Source organism: Styela clava, chromosome 4 (assembly GCF_964204865.1).
Source record: "Styela clava chromosome 4, kaStyClav1.hap1.2, whole genome shotgun sequence".
NCBI classification, from domain to species: Eukaryota; Metazoa; Chordata; class Ascidiacea; order Stolidobranchia; family Styelidae; genus Styela; species Styela clava.
The window spans coordinates 7,126,548-7,146,904 of NC_135253.1; the positions used below are offsets into that span (position 1 = coordinate 7,126,548).

General features: G+C 34.3%; 2 protein-coding genes across 3 annotated transcripts; both read right to left on the minus strand.

Annotated features, from left to right (window-relative positions):
• Positions 1 to 651: 651 nt before the first annotated feature.
• LOC120327023 (phytanoyl-CoA dioxygenase, peroxisomal-like) lies at positions 652 to 7,942 on the minus strand. Its single transcript, XM_039393400.2, has 7 exons — positions 7,683 to 7,942; positions 6,292 to 6,468; positions 5,881 to 6,018; positions 5,249 to 5,330; positions 3,085 to 3,266; positions 2,290 to 2,439; positions 652 to 1,474 (listed from the first exon to the last, which is right to left on the minus strand). The coding sequence occupies exons 1-7, from the start codon at positions 7,740 to 7,742 to the stop codon at positions 1,286 to 1,288; spliced, it is 978 nt and encodes a 325-aa protein (XP_039249334.1). The 5' UTR covers positions 7,743 to 7,942; the 3' UTR covers positions 652 to 1,285.
• A 1,439-nt stretch (positions 7,943 to 9,381) lies between these two features.
• Positions 9,382 to 19,765, minus strand: LOC120327011 (acetyl-coenzyme A thioesterase-like). 2 transcript variants are annotated; one of them, XM_039393386.2, is made up of 13 exons: positions 19,451 to 19,764; positions 18,917 to 19,082; positions 18,645 to 18,775; positions 16,458 to 16,556; positions 15,753 to 15,946; positions 15,093 to 15,200; positions 14,553 to 14,672; positions 13,818 to 13,953; positions 13,157 to 13,360; positions 12,154 to 12,296; positions 11,368 to 11,514; positions 11,090 to 11,222; positions 9,382 to 10,350 (listed from the first exon to the last, which is right to left on the minus strand). In XM_039393386.2, exons 1-13 carry the CDS (start codon positions 19,529 to 19,531, stop codon positions 10,219 to 10,221), a joined length of 1,794 nt encoding a protein of 597 aa, XP_039249320.2. In that variant the 5' UTR covers positions 19,532 to 19,764; the 3' UTR covers positions 9,382 to 10,218. The 2 variants fall into 2 exon arrangements, with proteins under 2 accessions (XP_039249320.2, XP_077968203.1); XM_078112077.1 differs by lacking the exon at positions 13,157 to 13,360 and having other exon boundaries at positions 19,451 to 19,765.
• Positions 19,766 to 20,357: the final 592 nt, after the last annotated feature.

Genomic DNA, 20,357 nt, shown 5'->3' on the forward strand with positions numbered 1-20,357 from the left:
CTCGCGTACATGAAAGACGGGATTCAACCTAACAGGTATCTTGAATCACATCTCAAAGCAACGTTTAAACTCACAAATAAAAGATAATTTGAAAAATAGGATAGGATATACATATTTATCCCGGGGAAGAAGGAAAGCATCGGCTTAATCATATGGCGAACCACGGCCCCTCGTCCGGTTACCAGTGCAGGTCGGGTAGGGGATTAGTTAGCCAGTTATTTGTTTTCGGAAGCATGAACTTGATGGTGGAGGAAGCCGTAACCGACCAGCGGTTACGTGAACCACCCTACGGCGGCGAGGAGTCTAGCAATCCTCTCGCACATGATCATCCCCGCATGGGATTCGAACCTGCGATCCCAAGAAGGGTAATCAGAGATGCAGTGGCGAGCGTATTCCTAACGCTTAGCACGATGCGCCACACCGCCCAGCCGAATCAAACCTATTCAATGGGACTAACCATATTAGTACACCACAGATGATGACAGCTTGATCACATGGTGTACCACAGCCCCTCGCCCGGTTACCAGTCCATGTCAGGTGTGGGATTAGTTAACCAATTATTTGTTTCAGATGCACGAAGGAAGTCGTAACTGGTATCGGTTCAACGGATATGTGAATCACCCTGCTAACTCAATCTCAAAACAAAAGGAATTTTAAAATTATTGGGTTTATTATCAAATTGCATAAATAATATGGAAAATTATTAGCAAGAGACAATTTACTACTACAATTGGTTAAATCAATATAACACAAGAACGAATGTTACAATGGACTAAACACCGAACAAGTAAAAGAAATAGTAATTAATTGCATAACATTGTTAAAAATTACAGTTATATATATACAGCTATATATATATATATAACTTGCACATCATGTAAATATGAAGATGTTAATAAAACTGAAACACCACTATATTTGAAACATTTGTGAAAAAGGGCCACATACGTTATGAGCGCTTGACTTTAAAAATGGAAATGAAAAGATAGAAACGATATTACACGAAATTACAGAACAAAATTTTTATATGAAAGTACAATTATAAATAAAGCTGAAACCCTACATATCATTAGCTAGATACAAATATTTATTTGAGGCCTTGTCGTTAACATGCCTAAAAATGTTGCTAACAGAAAATTCCAAGTACCATACTCAAATGGCATCTAATGACAAACATATGGTGATATTACAAAACTGATATAGCATAAATTAAACAAATAAAATATATTTCTCCCTGCAAAAATCAGCAAAGGTGATAAATAATTACCACAAGGAAGTCATCTGATTATAAATTTTTCCTGACACCTTGAACTAACTGAAACCTGATGGAACTTATATCTTCGAAGGTGACTTCAACATCATCTCCAAACTTCTTTTTTGCAACCCCAACAACTTCTTTAGCAAGAGTTTCGTGAGTCGTACCCTCTGGTGGAATGTAATGACATTCACTGCTGGCAAAATGACCACTGATAGCCTGTTAAATGCATTAATTGCAGATGCTATATTATTAAATTTCATACTGTAATACCACATTACTTCAGATTTTCCATATTGACAAGCTTTGCTCAAATAACCAAAGCTCGGAAAATATACTTTCCAAGTCTCCACTGCTCTGTATATCAAACCAAGTGCTACAAATATGCATGTCATCACACAACTAATTACCCTGTATTTGGGGGCACAAGTTTTGAACATGACATGGAGTAATGATTATATATGAGAAATTCCTAAATTTCTTATCGAAGCAAGGTGGCTGGCCAGTTAGAGCTTCCCCCAATATTGTAGGTCATGCATTTGGAAGAAATTACTGAAAGAGTGATGCAATTGGCTCACTGTTCCAAGCGTTAGGAAGGAGCTTCCCATAGCAATTCTGATTATCCTGTGAGGATTCGCAGGTTCAAGTCCTGTGGGGTATAATTATGTGCAAGAGGATTGCTGCTGTGGGCGGCAATCTCTCCACCGTTACGACCATGCATCTGAAAAAATCACTGATTTACTGTTTCCATGCCAATCGCCATATCACTAAGTCGCCATATCCACCTTCCTCTCCGCCTGGATAAATATCAAAATCCTATTCTATTACTATACGCAACCTGGAATGATAACAAAAAAGGAAAAGACAAGAGCACTTGATTTGCCGTCAGATTAAACTATCATAACGAATTTTGATCAAGTCCGATAAGGTTCGATTAAGTGAGAATTATTTTCAATTCGCTTGTGTTTTTTTCTCTTTCTGCAAACTTCAACTAGCTTTAACATGCAGTAATTCACGAATGATGCAAAGCTTACCTTCCTATACCCTTGACTGATGTTAGTTCCTGATCCATGAATTAGAAGAGGATGAAAGAATACAGTGTCACCTTCATCCATTACCAAATGAACGCGAGGAGCATTTTCATCATAATCGACAATTCCATGATACATCTTGTTCACTCCTCCCTAGGATTATTTTTGATAATACATATTCAATAATGCTACTGAAAATATCTATAGCAGTAAGCAACTTCAATACAAACTGATCCTGCACAATTGCTTGACATCATTGTCTCAAACAAGGGCAACATGAAAGGGATTGCCTATTCTTATTTCTCCATACATAAAGATTTTATTCAAAGATGGTTTTTTTTTCTCAATTTAATGAATGCTATGAAATTGGAAAGAAATGTGGCAACAATATGTGCATAATTTCTCCTCCTATCTTTCAAGTGACATTAATGTTTTTTTCTTATATTAACATTTATTTTCCTATATCTTATATTATTTTGTGTAGAAATACCACCAATTTACTATTTTATTATCCCGTGTTGCAATATTCTACACAATACAATACTATTATTGTTGCACGTATTAAATTTCAAGAATATTTATACCCAATAAAGACAAATTTTGTTCTATATAATTTATATAAATCTCAATGAAAATTAGTAAAATAATATTGAGTATATATCTAACCAAGCAACTTATTCTATAATAAAATCAAAGAAAAATATTTGTTTCACTAGTATTTCAATTTAATTAATTTAATCGTCAACTGTTAAATGTCAAGAATGACAAGAAGTAATGTTATAATTTAACAAACTGTACCTCCCATTTTGGATACTGATGTTCTTTCAATGGACCCTTGTGTGTTCCAGGCAACACAACCAGACAACCATTGGTTCGATCAATTTTTTGCATTGCAGTCCATGAAGCAACAATTCTATCTTCAGGTCGGAATATAAAATAATGAAGATCTTGGTGGAGTGGATGACGAGATGTTTTTTTACCTAAACATGGAACAAGTTTAAAACATAGTTGCCATGAGTAATACTAGAATATTGGGCTCTCCAGAAGTATGTGTGCCAATATGGAAGTAACTAATTTTGTTTGCCTACTTTACATCAAGTTGTGTAAAGGGACGAAAGCCTATGGGCAACGGCTATATTCACTTGGCTGACACAAACAGCCCCCGAACTCGCAATAGAACTAAATGGGGAAAATCGGAATAAAATTAACCCTAACCTGGTATACATACTACAGGAGCATCGAATATTGTATTGTATTTCTATAATCAGAGTTTTCACTATGATTGGAATGCTACTTTGCCGACCTCAGTCTGTATGATCCGCAAAGGTCATATTATTTGAATTAGAGTCAAAAAGTAAGAATAGGTAATATTTAATGAATGGTATTATTCAATGAACTTGACCTGCAAGCATTGCAGGGTATTTATTAGAAGTATTCAGGGTCACAAGATAATTTTTAATTAAAAGAGTGAGTAATCTAATTTGGCATTTCTTAAAAATAACATATCATTATTCCGACAAAAATGTACCAGACAATTTGTAATAAATTTGAATAAAACATCAAAAAGAAAAAAAGATAATCAATTCAATCCTGGATCTACCTAGGTCAACTAAAAGATTAGCTTCAACAAGGGGATTAAGATTAACTGACACAAAAGATACAGTTTTTTATGATAGTTGTAATATAAATAGATTTAATACGATCATTGCTAAACTTAATAACTGTGCAAATTAGCCACATATGGAGGAAACAATATTCTGATAATTAGAAGAATAAGAAAATATACTGCCATAATTCCTATTTACTAAATTATTTTTACGTATTCCGACATATTTTACTACTTTGAACTTATTAAATCAAATACAACTTCTTGTTTCGAAATGGCAGCTTGACATCGAAATTAGAAAAAGTCTGAATCATGCATGACACAATAATTGAACTTTGAACTCCTGAGACAATACAAATTGCAACATGCTATGTTACGTGACACAGACAATGTATAAATAGAAGAGACGACCATGCACAATCAATTAGAAACGTTGAAGAGGTCTCATGTATGTATGGGTCTTGTTTGACACATAGATATACCCTATGTATAAAATAATTATGTCTGTATTTCAATCTGTTGGGTTGTTTGCTTGTTGTCAACTGTTCTTACCGAGGTCATCAGATCAGGCATAAAAAGATATTAATGATTAATTTTCAACCCAACTCACGCAATGCCTGGATAATATTAATGAGGTTGTGAAACAAAAGAATTTGAATTGCCACAAAATCTTTGAACATTTCAAGTTGAAACATAGAAATCAAATCAATAAAATATCCACAGGTACTTTGATTTAGTAGCATAAAAACAATTTTGATGTAAATACAGTAAATTTAATGATAAGTTCTATACAACATCAGGATTCCACTAGAATCAAAATTAGATACTTCTATGTCTTTTGATATTCATACATCAATATCTTATATGTTGCATTTTCGAATGGAAAGACTTTAATAAAAAAACTTTGATTATACAAACATCATGCAATTTGGAAAAATACTGAATCTTACTGTCTGCATAGAATTTTCAAATCTAATACGTTAAGCAACGTAAATCCAAATGTATTTAAAACCGCAGCACAAAGTATGCATAACACATCACTACAAAACACAACATATCGATACAGTACAACCAATTTAGCTTACGCCACATTTTGAAGTTTTGATAAAATCGCTTAATTATAATAGTTTACTTGTGACTTCCAAACCTAAAAATGAATATAAAACACTACCTGAAAGCAAAACTAAAGCAGGTAGAACTTTGAAACCAAGACCAAAAGGTGGCCCCTGGTCTATAATGACAGGAGATCAAAAAGTCTAAGTTTCTAAAAAATGTGACACAGGGTACTATGGTTTTACTATGGCAATATACCGCTGAAGAAAATAGACCAAAGAAGGAATTTTAAAAAACATCTACCTGTATCAGGAGGCTTGTTGATCAACATGGAATGAACAGCCATGATATCTGGTCCAGTTATTGCTTCAACATATTGAAGAATCTTGAAATATAATTTACTTTTAACAAATAGAAAATAATTTAAACCATGGATAAAATATTGACTTAAGATAAAATGTTGACTAGAGTAAAATGTTCCACCATTTTCGCTGCATATGTGTTAGTGTAACAGAATTGTCGTTCTTATGTTTGTGCCAAAACCACTACGTTATGTGGTTCAAAATCTTGCATCACAATTCACAATGATAAGAAAACCAATGTTTTATTGAAAGAATAAGAAAAGTTTTTGGCATTGGTCAGACAAAATGTTACAGAATGATAGTTGTAAAAGAGTGCCGTCAGATATTTGAACTAATCAATGGATCTAGTGATTATGAATTTAATATTTAGACAAATTATATCAAAGTCATATTGCATTAACTTGATGATATAGAAAAATATGCAGCTTTGAAACTCAACATTTATGTGTAAATAAGTAATACTCAATGCAAAAATTACAACGAATGACTAGCTGACCGAGTTCAGCACTAGTTTGAATTACATGATAGCAATGAAATGTGAACCTAGGCAATGCGTGCCGTGAAGTGACTCACTCTTGGTGAATGAAGATAACTAAACATGACAGGATCCATATAATAATCTTGTATCTTTGTTATGGCTTGTTCTCCTGCGACAAACTCACTTTTTGCAATGCTGACATCTCTCATCATTGTCATTCTAGGGATGGTCACCTTACAAATAAAGAAAAAAAATTTAAATGTTTGTTAGAGGCTGTCGTCATCATATAGAGGAAAATTATTATAATTAAATATAGATAACAAATAATTTGAATTAGGTAGCAATATTTGAGAACAAAATTGAGATTTGTATAATTGTTTTATTGGAGTTAGAATACGTCATGACGATTTAGAATCGATTTATATTCAAATGTATTATTCTTGTCTCTCATGGTTTATTATTTAAAATAAATATAGAAATGATATAAATCATAAAACAACACCAACCTGTTTCATACAAATTTCCTCGAATCTTTTCTTATACATTTCGATTTCATATTGAGGAACAAGCTTCTTAATAACGAGATATCCATTGTCTTCAAAAAATTGTTGCTGATCTTTTGTTAGAATTCCATTCCAATTCAAGGTGTAACGATACTTTGAAGCTGATGTTTTTTCCGGAACCTACAGAAAATGGATTAGTTTCTGAAGTTACGGGAGGCTAGTTATGATTTGCAGATTTTAGGATTTAGGTAGTTCAAAAGCTGTTTTGATTCAGGAGTTACAAACTCATTACTGCATTAACCTAATGACCCCTGGTGTTCCTGGGTCATTTTGACACCCTTCTATAATTTTTTCAATATTTCACCAACCAAAAATGCCAAAGACACCATTAATGTGTCCCTGAAAAGCTTATTTTCGTCGCTTCCCACTAAAACGCGCCCACATTACGTAGCGTAAATGCGTCCGACCATATGCCAGTAAGAAGAGAGAAAATTCAAAAAATTTCGAGAAAAAGTTTCTCACTTTTAACGCTGTGGTCGACACGTGATTGATATGCGAGAGAAAGAGTTCTCTTTTAGAAGAGCTATACGTCACCTTCAAGATAAAACAAGACTGGGATTTGTAAGTGAAGTGATATTCGTTTTATCGAAGAGCATTTGATCGCGTGCTGTCTGGTATCTTTGTTTGTTTATTATGAGCCGAAGAACGTTGCTCGCGCGTTCAAAATACTTCGTTTTCAACTAACAATAGATTATTTGGTTATTTTTAAGCTTTGAAATACTCATACAAATAAAATTGACCTTGTTGCAAAATAAAAATTATACATAAAAAAAATATGATGACATCACCGTAATTAAGAACACTCGGATCAAGCATGGGTAATTTAAACTCAAACATTTTGAGTTTTGAAATTGGTTTTGTTCACATGCAGACCACTATGAAATACTATTGACCCCCCAAAATACATTTAATTTAGCCATAAACCCAAATTATGACACAGATCAGCCATTTATGGCAGGGCCGAAACCCTAGGGTTTTAAGAGATAGATATACTTATACAGTCTTAAGTTTAATATTTATTTTTCACTCATCTGGTTACTGTACCGTAAAGTCTTAAAATAGATTAACTAGTTATTTTACGCAGTACTGCAGTACAATAATGACTAAAGTTATAATATGTAATACAGTAATATGATAGCTGGATAGTGACCGAGTGAGCTGGAATTCTCATATTTCTTATTTTGCACTGGGGAGTTTTAAAATTTAGTTGACTAACGCTATAACCGCCGTACTAAGTCTGTAAGTTGACTACATCCCAGAAGAATCAGAGAATTGGTTTTCACAAAATTAGTGGCTACTTTGAAAAAAATACTAGAAGGCAGTTCAGAACTCACCAGATTACAACCACGGGTATTCAGATGTCCACCAATAACGTTCAGTCTACCCGCGCTCATATTGAACCGACCTAAACTGCTACAAAGGACCGAAGACTGGAAGAGAGAATATATCAACGAAGATCGTCAACAAGACAAACCCGAGTTGGCTGAACGAATATTTTATATTGACAAGTGTTTACATTTGCACGCGTGGTCGCGTATATATATTCCCTCATTTACCAGTCGCCTCGCCACCATAGGAATCTTCTGACGATTGGATTTTCATATTCATCCCGGAGGAGAGGAAAGTCGTTAAGACGCTTATTCATATGGCATGCCACCGCCCCTTGTCTAGTTACGATCAGTCAGTCGTATCGGGTAATGGATTAGTTGGTCATACAAGAAATTGAAGGTGAAACCCACGATCCCTCATTTAAATTTGTGATCACGGTGGTTCTCCTGCATACTTTTTGAAGGTGCAGTAATAAACTTTACTGAGGTGAGATGAACACCACGGTAATCGCTATATCATTTTCAGTTGGAACTCGGCAACACATCCTCAATGACGGCCAATCAAATGTTCAAGAATAAAATTTTATTTTGCATAACATGTTCAGACAAAAGTTTCTACGCAATCTTCATCTCCATCGTTATGATGTTCGACACCACCCGATGCAAACAAAAGAATTTGCTATATTCACGTATCAATATGAAAAAGTATTCTATATACGAATCCAACAAGATAACAATAAAAACGAGAATATCGGTCGGAGACTGAAGACTTATCGATCGAAACTGCGGTTTCAATTCATGACTTCATAGTGACACCGCGTGTCCCATCACTAATTAATTGATAACTCCCTAATTATACGACATAATTCATCCAAAATCAATAGGCTTCTGGTCCGAGATATGATGAATGCACATGCAAAATTTGGAGCCGATTCAACCCCGCCTTCGTGAGATATCGCGTGCATCTAACAGACAAACAGATAAATATCTATCAACATACTTACCGATCTAAAGACCGAAAAGTGAAAACTCACCAGATTGATCCCTGCCTAATAAAATATCTCGGTTGTGCAAATAGTTAAATTGAATTATCGATACTTTTGAAGTGTGCGTGGTTTCTATGCAATTTATATACGTATTCATGTATATTATTGTCCTCTTATTTGGGCGTCTCTACATCACCGGTCTTTTGACACTCTACCGAACCCGCGCCGATATCATTCTTTAATTTTCCGTTCTCACAAGGCTAAATTTAAGCGCGCTGAAAATGGTAAACTCTCACACCACTTGTGGACAATTCCATCTTGCTATATTGAATTATACCACGTTTCGCTTTTTCATTTTTCTCTCGCTGGGACTGTAGTTGCAATGAAAACAGCACTACTTACAAAGAAGTCAACACTGTCATAATTATAAACACCCTGCGGAACTCGCAGAACGCTCATTGTCCACGCCATTGGTTGTGGAATTTTTGCCCAACGATCCCAAAGACTGCGTCTATACGCAAGAGCCCTCCATTCCAAACATCGAAATGTCCAAACAAATCGATTTCTTTTTCCCAAGCAACCCTATGTATGCTCTTGAGCTATATCATCGTTAAACGCAGGTTTCACTCCTAATTGGCTAAAACCCAAAGATGTTTAAGATGGCTTGGTAATCTACCAACTTTGTGCTAATTCAACTCATTTTATGTGTGATCAGAAAATACTACTGCATTAATGTTTACTTTGAAAGCTTGAAAAACAGAACCACATATGCAAGGAACATTGGTGTAGTTATGCAGTATATAACGAACATGACAAAATCAGATGAAAAATTATCAAAAATATTCATGCAATAACTGTGAATTTAGAACCTGAATTTTACAAACAAAATAATCATTAAAATAGTGAAGGATAAAACATATATATATTGTTATGAATAAAGTTGTTCATGAAATAATAAAACTATTAGATGCATATTGCATCTATTGTTCACCTTTTCAAAGTTATATGCACCCGCAATATAAAAAAATCATACAAATTATTGCCTCAGGAATAGTTCAATATTAACGAAAATGCTTGCAAAATGCCCACTGAGTTTATTCATTTTAACTATGAAAGCTGATCAGAATGGAATCATTTAAATCAATTCCTTGGCAATGAGAAACGCAAGGAATTCAATAATAATACTAAACTTCAAATTAGTGCATCCTCAAGAAAATATTTCAAGTATAGCATTATAGCAGCTAAAATTGGAACAAAAAATTTGGTTAGCCTACTTATAATATATTTTATATGTAAAAGTTGAATTTGATCACAAAAAAAAAAATTTACTTTTAGATGAAGATCCACAATTTACAAAATCTTGAATGTCATGCTACACTCTAGCATGGCATTGCAGCTTCAAATTACAAATATTTTACAGGAACACATCAATATTACAAAATGTTAAATTATAAAAAGGTAAGAACATCAAAAAATTACTGGTAGTTTTTGCAACCATGAATAAGTAAAAAGTTTCAATCCATGAAACATTTTAAAATATCATACAAAAAGAGCTATTAATCAATTAATTTATCAACAATATATTTCTCCATCTTTTTATAAATTATCGAATATAATTTACTGAATCCAGCAACGTCTCGTGTTATGTACGACACAAGTTTAGGGTTTGTTTCATTGTAGTAAGATATCTGAAAAGAACATAACATAATAATTAATGATAGAGGGGTGCAATGTTTGAATATTGGACCAGATTATGAGTACAATAGTTGTCACAGTTAGGAATAAATTGACAAGTTATCAATGAGCTACATGTCGATAATAAGAAGCCAATTATATGATGGAATATTAAGCATTGACTGTTTTAATTCAGGAGTGTGCAAACTGCGGCAGAAAAATTGTGCAGCCCGCGGAGAAGTGCCAATTTTGAATTATGTGCCCACGAAACAAGTTTTTAGTTTAGTTAATCTGTTACGTGCGAGCAATTTCAACCTCTTTGCGTATACCAGTACCTGAGTGCCACTGTCATATTAGCAAAACTAGCTAGAAAAATCCTGTTGGAAAATACACAATGTTATAAAAGCGTGTTTCTCACTGTATTCATCAAAAGTCGGTGTGACAAAAAATTTTAATAGCAGTTTTCTTTAGAATTTTTCGCATTTCAACTCAACATTTCTGCAAGGACCCCTAACAATGTCATAAGATCAATGACAAAAAGAAACAATTTTTTGTGCTTGCATCTACAGTTGAAACCCTATACCCACAAAATTAATTTGTTCCTCCCCTTCGTATGTAGAAAATTCTGTAAGCAGGGACACATTTTACAGGTCAATGCCCTAATCTGCCCGCGGCTTAACCCAGTTACTTATATCTGACCCTCTTGTAATAAAGGTTGCACACCCGTTTTAAATTAATGCGAACCCCACCAACCTCTGTATTCTGTCCAGGCTCTTGATAAATTGTGAATCCAGCACAAGCAACTTCCAATTTTTCATGATCAATCTCATTCGATAATCCACCTCCTTCGACAACAACTGATCTCATTGCTATGATATAGGGCTCTCTGATTTGATAAATAAAAAAAACGATGAGAGCAACTGGCATTACCAAGTAAAAATAGACCTTCTTACTACACATGTAAGAATGAATAGTTTGAAAAAATAATCAGCTTTTTAACACAATTTCAGAGAGTAAAAATAATGTCTCACCCTTCTATTGTTGGTTCTCTGCATGAATAAAGTAAATCAAAATAATTTCTTTTCTTCACATTTTCATCTTCGTTAACGCTTGATCTCATCACAGTGTGATAAACACAGTCGTCAACACCAGGGGCACCTCTTATCAGATCACAACTCCTGACAATCAAAGTGTTGTAAATAATGTTATTAAATAATTAATGCTATTTGAGTTAAAAAACCTATTCATCAGGGGTTGAGTGTTCTCCTAGCACTTTTTTATCTATAGAATGATTTAGTGTCATCAGTCATGAAGTTGCATAATCCTACTTATTTTGATTTGAACAAACTGAATGTACATTTTAAATCTGAAGTTTGAAATATGCTTGCCATCGCACCTCTCATTACCCTGTGGGGCTCACATTCGAAGCTGATTCGATTCGACTCCTTACTGTTATAAGGATCATAGGATTCACGCCACCACTGGCCAATTATGGCTTTCTCCACCATCAAGTGTACATGCATCTGAAACAAATAACTGGCTTACCATACCCGACATGGACTGGTAACTGGACAAGAGGCTGTGGTTCGCCATAAAATTTGATGACCTAATTTGTTCACAGTAAAAAAAAAAATTTTCACGATATTCGCATTTTTAAAAAGCAGCTTCTTTGAATATATGCAATCATAAATTTCATTCAATCTGAGTTCATGTGAATATCCTCATCTTAACTTACGTTAGAGTAAGTATAGTAATCAGATCAATCATCTTATTATAAAAGTTGGCGCTAAAATAAGAATAAATAAACTAAAACCTACTCCATCAAGGGATCCCATTGTGTTCTTTGTCGTGGATCACTGAGAATTTTGTAAGCATGATAATCTGTGACCTTTGAACTACAGAGTCTTTTATGAACTTTGAATTTTAAAATTCCGTCACTTTCAAGGGTGCTCAATGTTAACTGCAAAGCAAAAAATATTTAATTAGACCAGAGAACAAAATTAACGAAAGATAGACAAGATTTCCTTTTTCACCCCTGGGAAGAGGAATGGGATAAGGTAAGTGTATTATATTTATTCCGGGGGAGAAGAATGGCGATAAGACGGCCTAATCATATGGCGAACCACGGCCTCTCCTCCGGTTACCGATCCATGTCGGGTATGGGATTAGTTAGCCAGTTATCTGTTTCAGATGCATGGACTTGATGGTAGAGGAAGCTGTAACCGACCAGCAGTTAGGTGAACCACCGTACGACGCAAGGAGTCCAGCAATCCTCTCGCATATATTTAACTCTGCATGAGATTCGAACCCACACAGGGTAATCAGAGGTGCGGTGCGAGTGTATTCCTAACGTTTACCACATTGCATCACAATTCCAAGCCAAGAGAACAGACTGAGGCCGCTTATTTATATGGAGTACCATGGTCTCTCATCTGATTACCAGTTTATGTCAGGTATGGGATTAGTTATCCAGTTATTTGTTTCAGATGAATGGACTTGATGGTGGAGGAAGCCATAATCGCCCAGAGGTTACGTTACCACCGGTGGTGAGTCCAGCAATCATCCTACACATAATTATCCCACACGAGATTCGGACCTGCGAAACCACGCAGGGTAATCAGAGGTGCGATGACAATCGAATTCCTAATGCTTATAGCACACCAAGCTGGGCCCAAGTTACCCAATATTATCACCATGAAAGGGGAAGGCAAAAAATAAATGAATAAATCTCGAATTTCAGAAAAGCTTAGAATAAATAGCAGTGGAATTTGCAGCTATGAGTTATATTAGCTAGATACTTTATTGAATGCAAATGAATACCTTATTTTCACTTGAAACTTTCTTCCAATCAGTTTTTGAAGCGAGTTCACTCATTGTACTTATGTTATTCAAACTGAGATACATGAGATTATTTTCATTCAAAACAACAGATAGTTTTTCTTTCCTTTTACCAGACAATATATAACGACGATCTAATCGTATCTTTCCTCGAGCAATTGCCTCCCGATGACGTCTAATACCATCCTGTTATATATAACAAAAATAATACAATTGCATTAACATTACTGATCTGGTGAAATAATTTCAAGGTGTCATTGTATATATTTATATATATTTTATTATATTCAATAACAATATGCAGTAATTACATATAAATATTCAATAAATTTTGATATCTGAATTTGAGCTTAGGATAAACTATTATTCCAATTCAGCTTAGGGGGAGAAAAAAGCCAATAATATAATCGTCAAACCAAGTCATGTTAGATATATTCAAGTATGGAAACACTAGTCCTTTGATCAACTATTTGACAATCTTCTTTTGCAGAAATGTAATTTGAGCAAAATGACCTCTACTATGACCTCTAGTCATCAACCCCCCTAAACGCCAACCTTTTATTATTGTTAACAATTCACCCTGATTACTGAAATGGGTGAATCTAAAGACAACTCTACAAGTTCATTTAACAACAACACTCACTTCATCATGGTTATAGTTGAGTGCAGGAAGTTCCAACTCTGATTCAAATGTCAAGAATGCACTGTTAATGTGTCTCAATTCACCCATTTCTCCCTCTTCACAATTGTAAGCATCAACTCTCACACCAACTTCTAAACTGAAAATTTATTTCTACTCTTATTGTAATTTCCAGTATTGTTTCAGTTGAAGCAATTGCATATGAACTGTGTTGAAATAACTTAAATCAGTGCAATTCTAATCAATACAACATTATTAAAATGAGTTTCAGAATACCAGTGTGTATTTATCCCATCTATATTTAGAGTACAGCATAGGAATATATTTCAATGATTGATGCTGACAAAAATAAATCCATACTTTTTATTAGTTTCTTTATGAGGCAATTCACAGTAGCCACTGATGAATAGAAGGCTGCAATTTTTTATTTTTTATTTTTTTTAATCTGGTTTAGCCTCGCCTGTCCAATTTAGAACAATCTGGGGAAGTAATGGGATTGGCAGTGGGGCTTGAAAGCAAGATCATTTACCTGCAAATCCAATATAGTTAAACCAATGCTCTAATAATCCATATGTAATCACATCATCAAGCACTTACTTACATGCATACAAAATCACGTTAGAAGAAGCCATGATTTAATTCCTCATTGAAATGTATTTGAAAACGTCCTCAAAATTAAAAACTTGCTCTACCCCAAGACATATGGTTGATTTTAATGCATAAAATATTCTCACATACCTTTTTTCAAATGCACAGTTCACAATTGATTGCAATACGATTCTGTCTCCGACTTGACTTGAACCTCTGAAATGTACCATATCGACCGATCGTAACTTAACTACATCCTTCACAAACCGACTGCACAAACAAAAGATAAGAAATGAATTACAATCTAAATGCAGGAGATAAAAAAAATGAAAAAGTTCCCTAAAAATATAAATGCTCAGTTAATAGTAAATGCCCTGAAGAATGATATCTATAGAAGGAGAAAAATATTGTATCGAACAAACAAAGAAAATTTGGTGTGCATAGGAGTAAAATTGCTTTGTTTCGCAACCGGCACTCCAGAGGTATGTGTACCAATATGAAGGTAACTAATTACTCCCTATACGCAGGGAGTATATTCACTTGGCTAACATAGACAGTCACCGAACTCGTAATAGAACTAAAATGAGGGAAAATCTGAATAAAATTATGGCCTAACCCTAACCTGGTACACATACTACAGGAGTGCCTCACAACCTAATCTGCATATAAGAATTAGAAGTAAATACCTACGCTGCACTAATTGATCCAATATTTTCAACCCATGCTAATATTTGTCCCCCAAAAGTATTACCGTGATGATTAGCATGTTGCGGAAGTACAAGTTCAACACTTTCAACTCTGAAAAAAAAATTTATATTTGACCGAATAATTTATCAGACACAAGCTATTGTTCACACAATAGAGATTGAATATGAATTTAAGCATGTCCCATATTTCAAGCTTACAGATCTCGGAAATTGTCGAGAAAAGGCAAAAAGATGAAGTTTGGTCCAAAAGAGTAAATAGGTATGTAGATGGAAAAGGCATAATTCTCCTAGCCTAAAAACCACCATATCTTAGGCTATTCGTTTCAGTATAAATAATGTTCATTAGCATGAAAATGAAATCTCCAATTATTATCATTCTGATGGCAGAAATGGTATGATTGAATATGAAACAAAAAGTCAAGTATGCTGAGCAATGTTATCTCAACTATATGAAACCCCTCTCCGCCACGAAAGTTAAATGTGCCAGGCCTGGACTGGAAAAAAAAGTTTTCTATATGACTAAGCTTATCCTCTTTAGATATATAAGATACAATACAACCTAACTTATGCAATTCCTTTTTTGTCAACCAAGGGTTTTTCATAGTAATTGTTAACTTAAATTAACAATAGATTTATACCTAACCTAGTCAACAATCCATTTACAACTGGTCCATCAGTAGTCTCTTCTTCATCTGATTCTGTGCAGTCAGCCTCATAACTCTCTACCAAATGTGTTATAGTTCTTGAGTGGCTTATTCTCACTCGCTTTCTTTCTTCCGCAAGTGAGTAACAAATTTCCTCAGAATGAGATTCACATAAAAATGGTGGCAGTTTTATCTGAAAATGAGGTGAAATTTTGGTTTTCTATAAAAAGATTACTTGGAAGTCGTAAACCAAAATCAAGTTTGGAAAAATTGCAAATCAGTTTTAATGCCATATTACATCTAACTTTACCAATTTACCTGAACTGTTAGGAATAAATTGGCAATATTTTATGTTTTGTTGCCATCAAATTTCAATAACTTCACACAATCTACAAACTTTTAAATCATAGTTTTATTCAATGACTGTTCAATCATGGAGACAAAGAAAATGACTAACTTGATTGTATAGGTTCTCAATCAAGTAAAAAGACAACTTCCAACTTACATAATTAAAATGACAATATCAACAGTATATATTTGGTAAACACCTTTCCCGCTAATGTACTATGCAAACATATGTGAGATGAGTATTGACGATTTTTGGCTTCGATATTTTGCTCATTAGTAATCAGAGAATCGCAACTTTAATCATCAAGTCACAAGCAGTGTTAATTTATAAGTTAACACAAAATTAACAAGTTCACCTTTCTTCCAGCCCTGTTCAAAGCTACAAATGTCAAAAAAGCTTCACAAATAGTTTTCTTCTCTCCTCCAAGATGCTCTTTTGTCACCTGCACTCCAACCTGGACAAAAATCAGATTGCATAACACATTATATACATATATCAAATCAAAATTGGTCTTGTAATTCCATGTTATTCGATTTTTTCTTTGATGTGTTACTTTTATATATATGTATATATATATATAAATTGCATATTGAAGACAGCTATAGAAGATACATTCTCCATAACTGTAGTTCTTGAAAACAAATTGTTATGGGTGCCGTTGCTCAATAGCCAATTTTGGTTTCTCGCGGCTCCACCCAGGGATGGCCAATACCGAATAGTTCACTATTTCGAATACCTTCGAAATTATTTTTTTCGAATATGAAATTTCGAATACTTCGAAAATAAAATCCACTAATTGAAGCTTACCTAAATGTATGTAGGAATTTCCATACAATAAGCAATGGAATAACTGCTATCTACAAGTTACAACCTAGCTATATTACCAGGCATTTCATATTTGCAGATTATTGCAGCATATATTTTATATACCATGAGTCATGTTAACAGAATTAAATTAATACGACAATAGTGGTATCGATGATGGATTTGAATATTTGCGCAACACAAAATCATCCTAGTAAAATGCCCATACTTTTAAATACCAACCATTATCCAAATTATTTGTCGAAAAGCAGGATAAAGTATGAGGTATTTTTCCGACTTGTGACAATTTTTTCGTGAGTACAAAAATACTAATCAAAAATTAATTATATTTTGGAACTTTACCACACATTTCAAGTCCGCAGATCGCCGTTGTATGTTTGAGTAATAATACTTTTATTATTTCATAAATATGAAAATAGGAATCAAAAACTATTTATAATCTGGTAGTTTATCACCCATTGTAAGTCCACAGATCGCCGTTGTATTTTGTAAATACGAAAATAGGAATCAAAAATTATTATTATATTATTGCCGTGATATTGTGCCGAATATAATTAGTTTTGATTCTTATTTTCGTACTCACGAAAAATTGTCACGAGTCGGAAAAAGACTTTATATTTTATCCCGCTCTTGGGAACTAATTTGGAGAATGGTTGCCATTGGTTTGTATTTAAAAGTATGGACTTTTTACTAGGATGATTTTGTGCTGCACAAAATATTCGAATCCATGACCGATACCACTACTTAAAATGCCTTACCGTGTTAATTTAATTCTATTATCATAACTCAAATGTTGGTAAATCGGGCAGTTTACCACACATTTGAAGGCCACAGATCGCCGTTGCATTTTAGAATTATTAGTTTTATTATTTTGTAAACACGAATACGAAATTAATTATAATTGGGCAGTTTACCACGCATTTCATGTCCACAAATACCCGTTGTATTTGGCATTAATTCGCTAATCATTTTATATGTTTAGAACCAGATCATGTTAGTTTGGTAGAATCATACTCACAGAATTAACTATTTTGTGTTTCTCTTTAAAGTAACGATAACCAGCCTGTGATTAAATATCATGATTGGCAGACCCTAAGACCCAAATATAAGGTTACACAAATCATGCTTGAGAAGACTCATGCGAATAATAAGCAGGCCACATAGAAATTAAATAAACATACTTTCTCAATTTTTCGACGTAATGGAAATGAATTCGTAAATTAAAAGCCCCGTACACGAATGTCGGCAATGTCCACCCATGCAAACGTGCAAATGTGTCGCAACACTATGCAACGTACGGTCGCACAGAATATAAACAATCAAAGTGCCGATTCTATTTCATCGTCATTACGTGAGACAGCGTAAAAAGTCGTTTAAATATTCCCGTAAAACGAAACACCACGTTTACGGCGAAAAGTGGCTACTATTCGGAATTATTCGAAAATCAGCCGAAAAGGTATTCGAATACTTTGATATTCGAATACATTCGAATATTCGATTCGTTTTGGACAACCCTGCGCTCCACCCACCCTGAAATGCTTTCTAATTATTTATTGAAGTTTGTATATTAGGTGGGCTTTCAGTATGGTGAGAAAATAAACTACTGATTACTGATTGTTAGAAGCTTTCTTAAAATAAACAACATCAATGACATTTCAACAAAATGAATCATATCTTTACTTTAACTCATCACTTTACCAAAATATTTATCACTTACCTCCATGCTTGTGTTGAAAGCTCTATTAACTTTACTTTTTAAACAAATGATTTCACCAAGATGAACTTGATCCTCAAAATAGAGATCGTCAACTGATACAGTTACACACGAGCAACCAGCGAGTTTTTCAGCTGAAAATTAGGCAAATATTTATGGTATGAAAGTCTCGCATATTTAGACCTGAAAATGTATGACAGCTAACGGTTGTATAGAAGGTTTAGAAAATACTGGAAATTCCTTATCTTATAAAAAGGATAAATTGTCTGACATACCTGCCAAGCATGCAGAAATGTCCACCCATTTTAATAATTGACCACAACTTAGATGTCCATATTTATCAATGTGGCTTGACTGAATGATCTGACACATTTCCACTTTTGTTTTCTCGGGTGACTTTATTTCTCGTTTGTCCTCCATATCTGCAAAATCCATTCGACTCTGGAATAAAAGAAGTTCGATAAGAAAACATGGAAAAAAAATAATAAAAAAAGTTGAGAAAGTATGGTGCCAAATATTATCGCTACAGATGCAATTTACAAAAATGTCAAACCTTTGGTATCCACATTCAGACATTAGTAGCGAGGGTCTACAGCCAAATTTAGTTTTATTTAGTTTATACAGTTATAGCCTTATAGGCTTCAGACATGTCTGCATATGAACCAACCAACAAACTGCTGAACTGACTGACCTGGGCTAGAACTCATCCCCAACTCTATCAGTCTATAGAAATGCCTTATATTTATATGCCTTATAAATATATGCCTAAATATATATGCCTAGAACTTGCCTTTTACACAACAACTTACATGCAATTTTGAAACAGTGGTGCATTGTTGTTGACGCCATAAATACATCAACCCATCAACCAGGTTGGCTAAAGTAAACATTGCTTCTCCAAATTGCAGACCCTTGTTTGCTACACCAGATTTACATGTCTGATGACAATAAATCTTGATAAATTGATATACAAACAATAAAAGACATCACTGAGCAAACACTAACGACAAATCAAACACAAGATAAAACGCGTGTAAGCAATGCCGACATTTGACATAAAGAACTGCAAATCCCGAAAACAGCGAAACGTGTAAAATTTGTTTATGTGGGCGGTTCGGAGGCGGTTTCTCAACGCTTTATTGGTTGGAAGTTTATTTAGGGGATGTTTTCCTGACCTTTGGTACCCAGAAAATTCTTCTTCGCCACTGAAAAAAATTTGGTTCTCATTTCAAGAGTGAGTTGGCGCCTATAAACTGGTTTATATGTTTCAATTCATCATTTTCATTCAATTTGGTCAAGAATAAACTGAGACAGACTAGACTAAAATCAGCTATCAATAGGCCCGTTACTAGGATTGGGATTTTGGGACCAGTTTTTTAAATCCCGGTATCGGGATATCCCGGGATTGGGCCGTATAATCCCGGGATTTTTCGAGATTAAGTAAAAATTGAAACAACCTGCATGACAAAAAATTACGTATTTCTTTCATGTAATATCGACACAGAAATATTAGAGCATCTAGGGCAGTGGTTCCCAACCTTCATTATATCGCGGCACACCATTTAGCTCTTCAAATATTCGCGGCACACCTATCACAAAACACGGACATTTTCTACCCATAAAGAGTGCGATAGTCGAACGCGAACAAATGAGTAATAGTTACCGATATTAGTACTGTTTTCTTACATTGACGTAAATGAGAGCGTTTTCGGAGCA

Bases quoted from the DNA above. Each gene is read 5' to 3' on its own strand.
- LOC120327023 (XM_039393400.2), bottom strand. From the start codon at position 7,742: ATGAGCGCGGGTAGACTGAACGTTATTGGTGGACATCTGAATACCCGT. The intron at 2,440-3,084 runs GTACAGTTTGTT...AAATAATCCTAG, and splicing joins ATCAGTATCCAAAATGGGAG to GGAGGAGTGAACAAGATGTA. The intron at 1,475-2,289 runs GTAAGCTTTGCA...TGCATTTAACAG, and splicing joins TCAGTCAAGGGTATAGGAAG to GCTATCAGTGGTCATTTTGC.
- LOC120327011 (XM_039393386.2), bottom strand. From the start codon at position 19,531: ATGTTTACTTTAGCCAACCTGGTTGATGGGTTGATGTATTTATGGCGT. The intron at 13,954-14,552 runs GTATGTGAGAAT...ATAAATTTTCAG, and splicing joins AACTGTGCATTTGAAAAAAG to TTTAGAAGTTGGTGTGAGAG. The intron at 13,361-13,817 runs GTGAGTGTTGTT...TATATATAACAG, and splicing joins TCAACTATAACCATGATGAA to GATGGTATTAGACGTCATCG.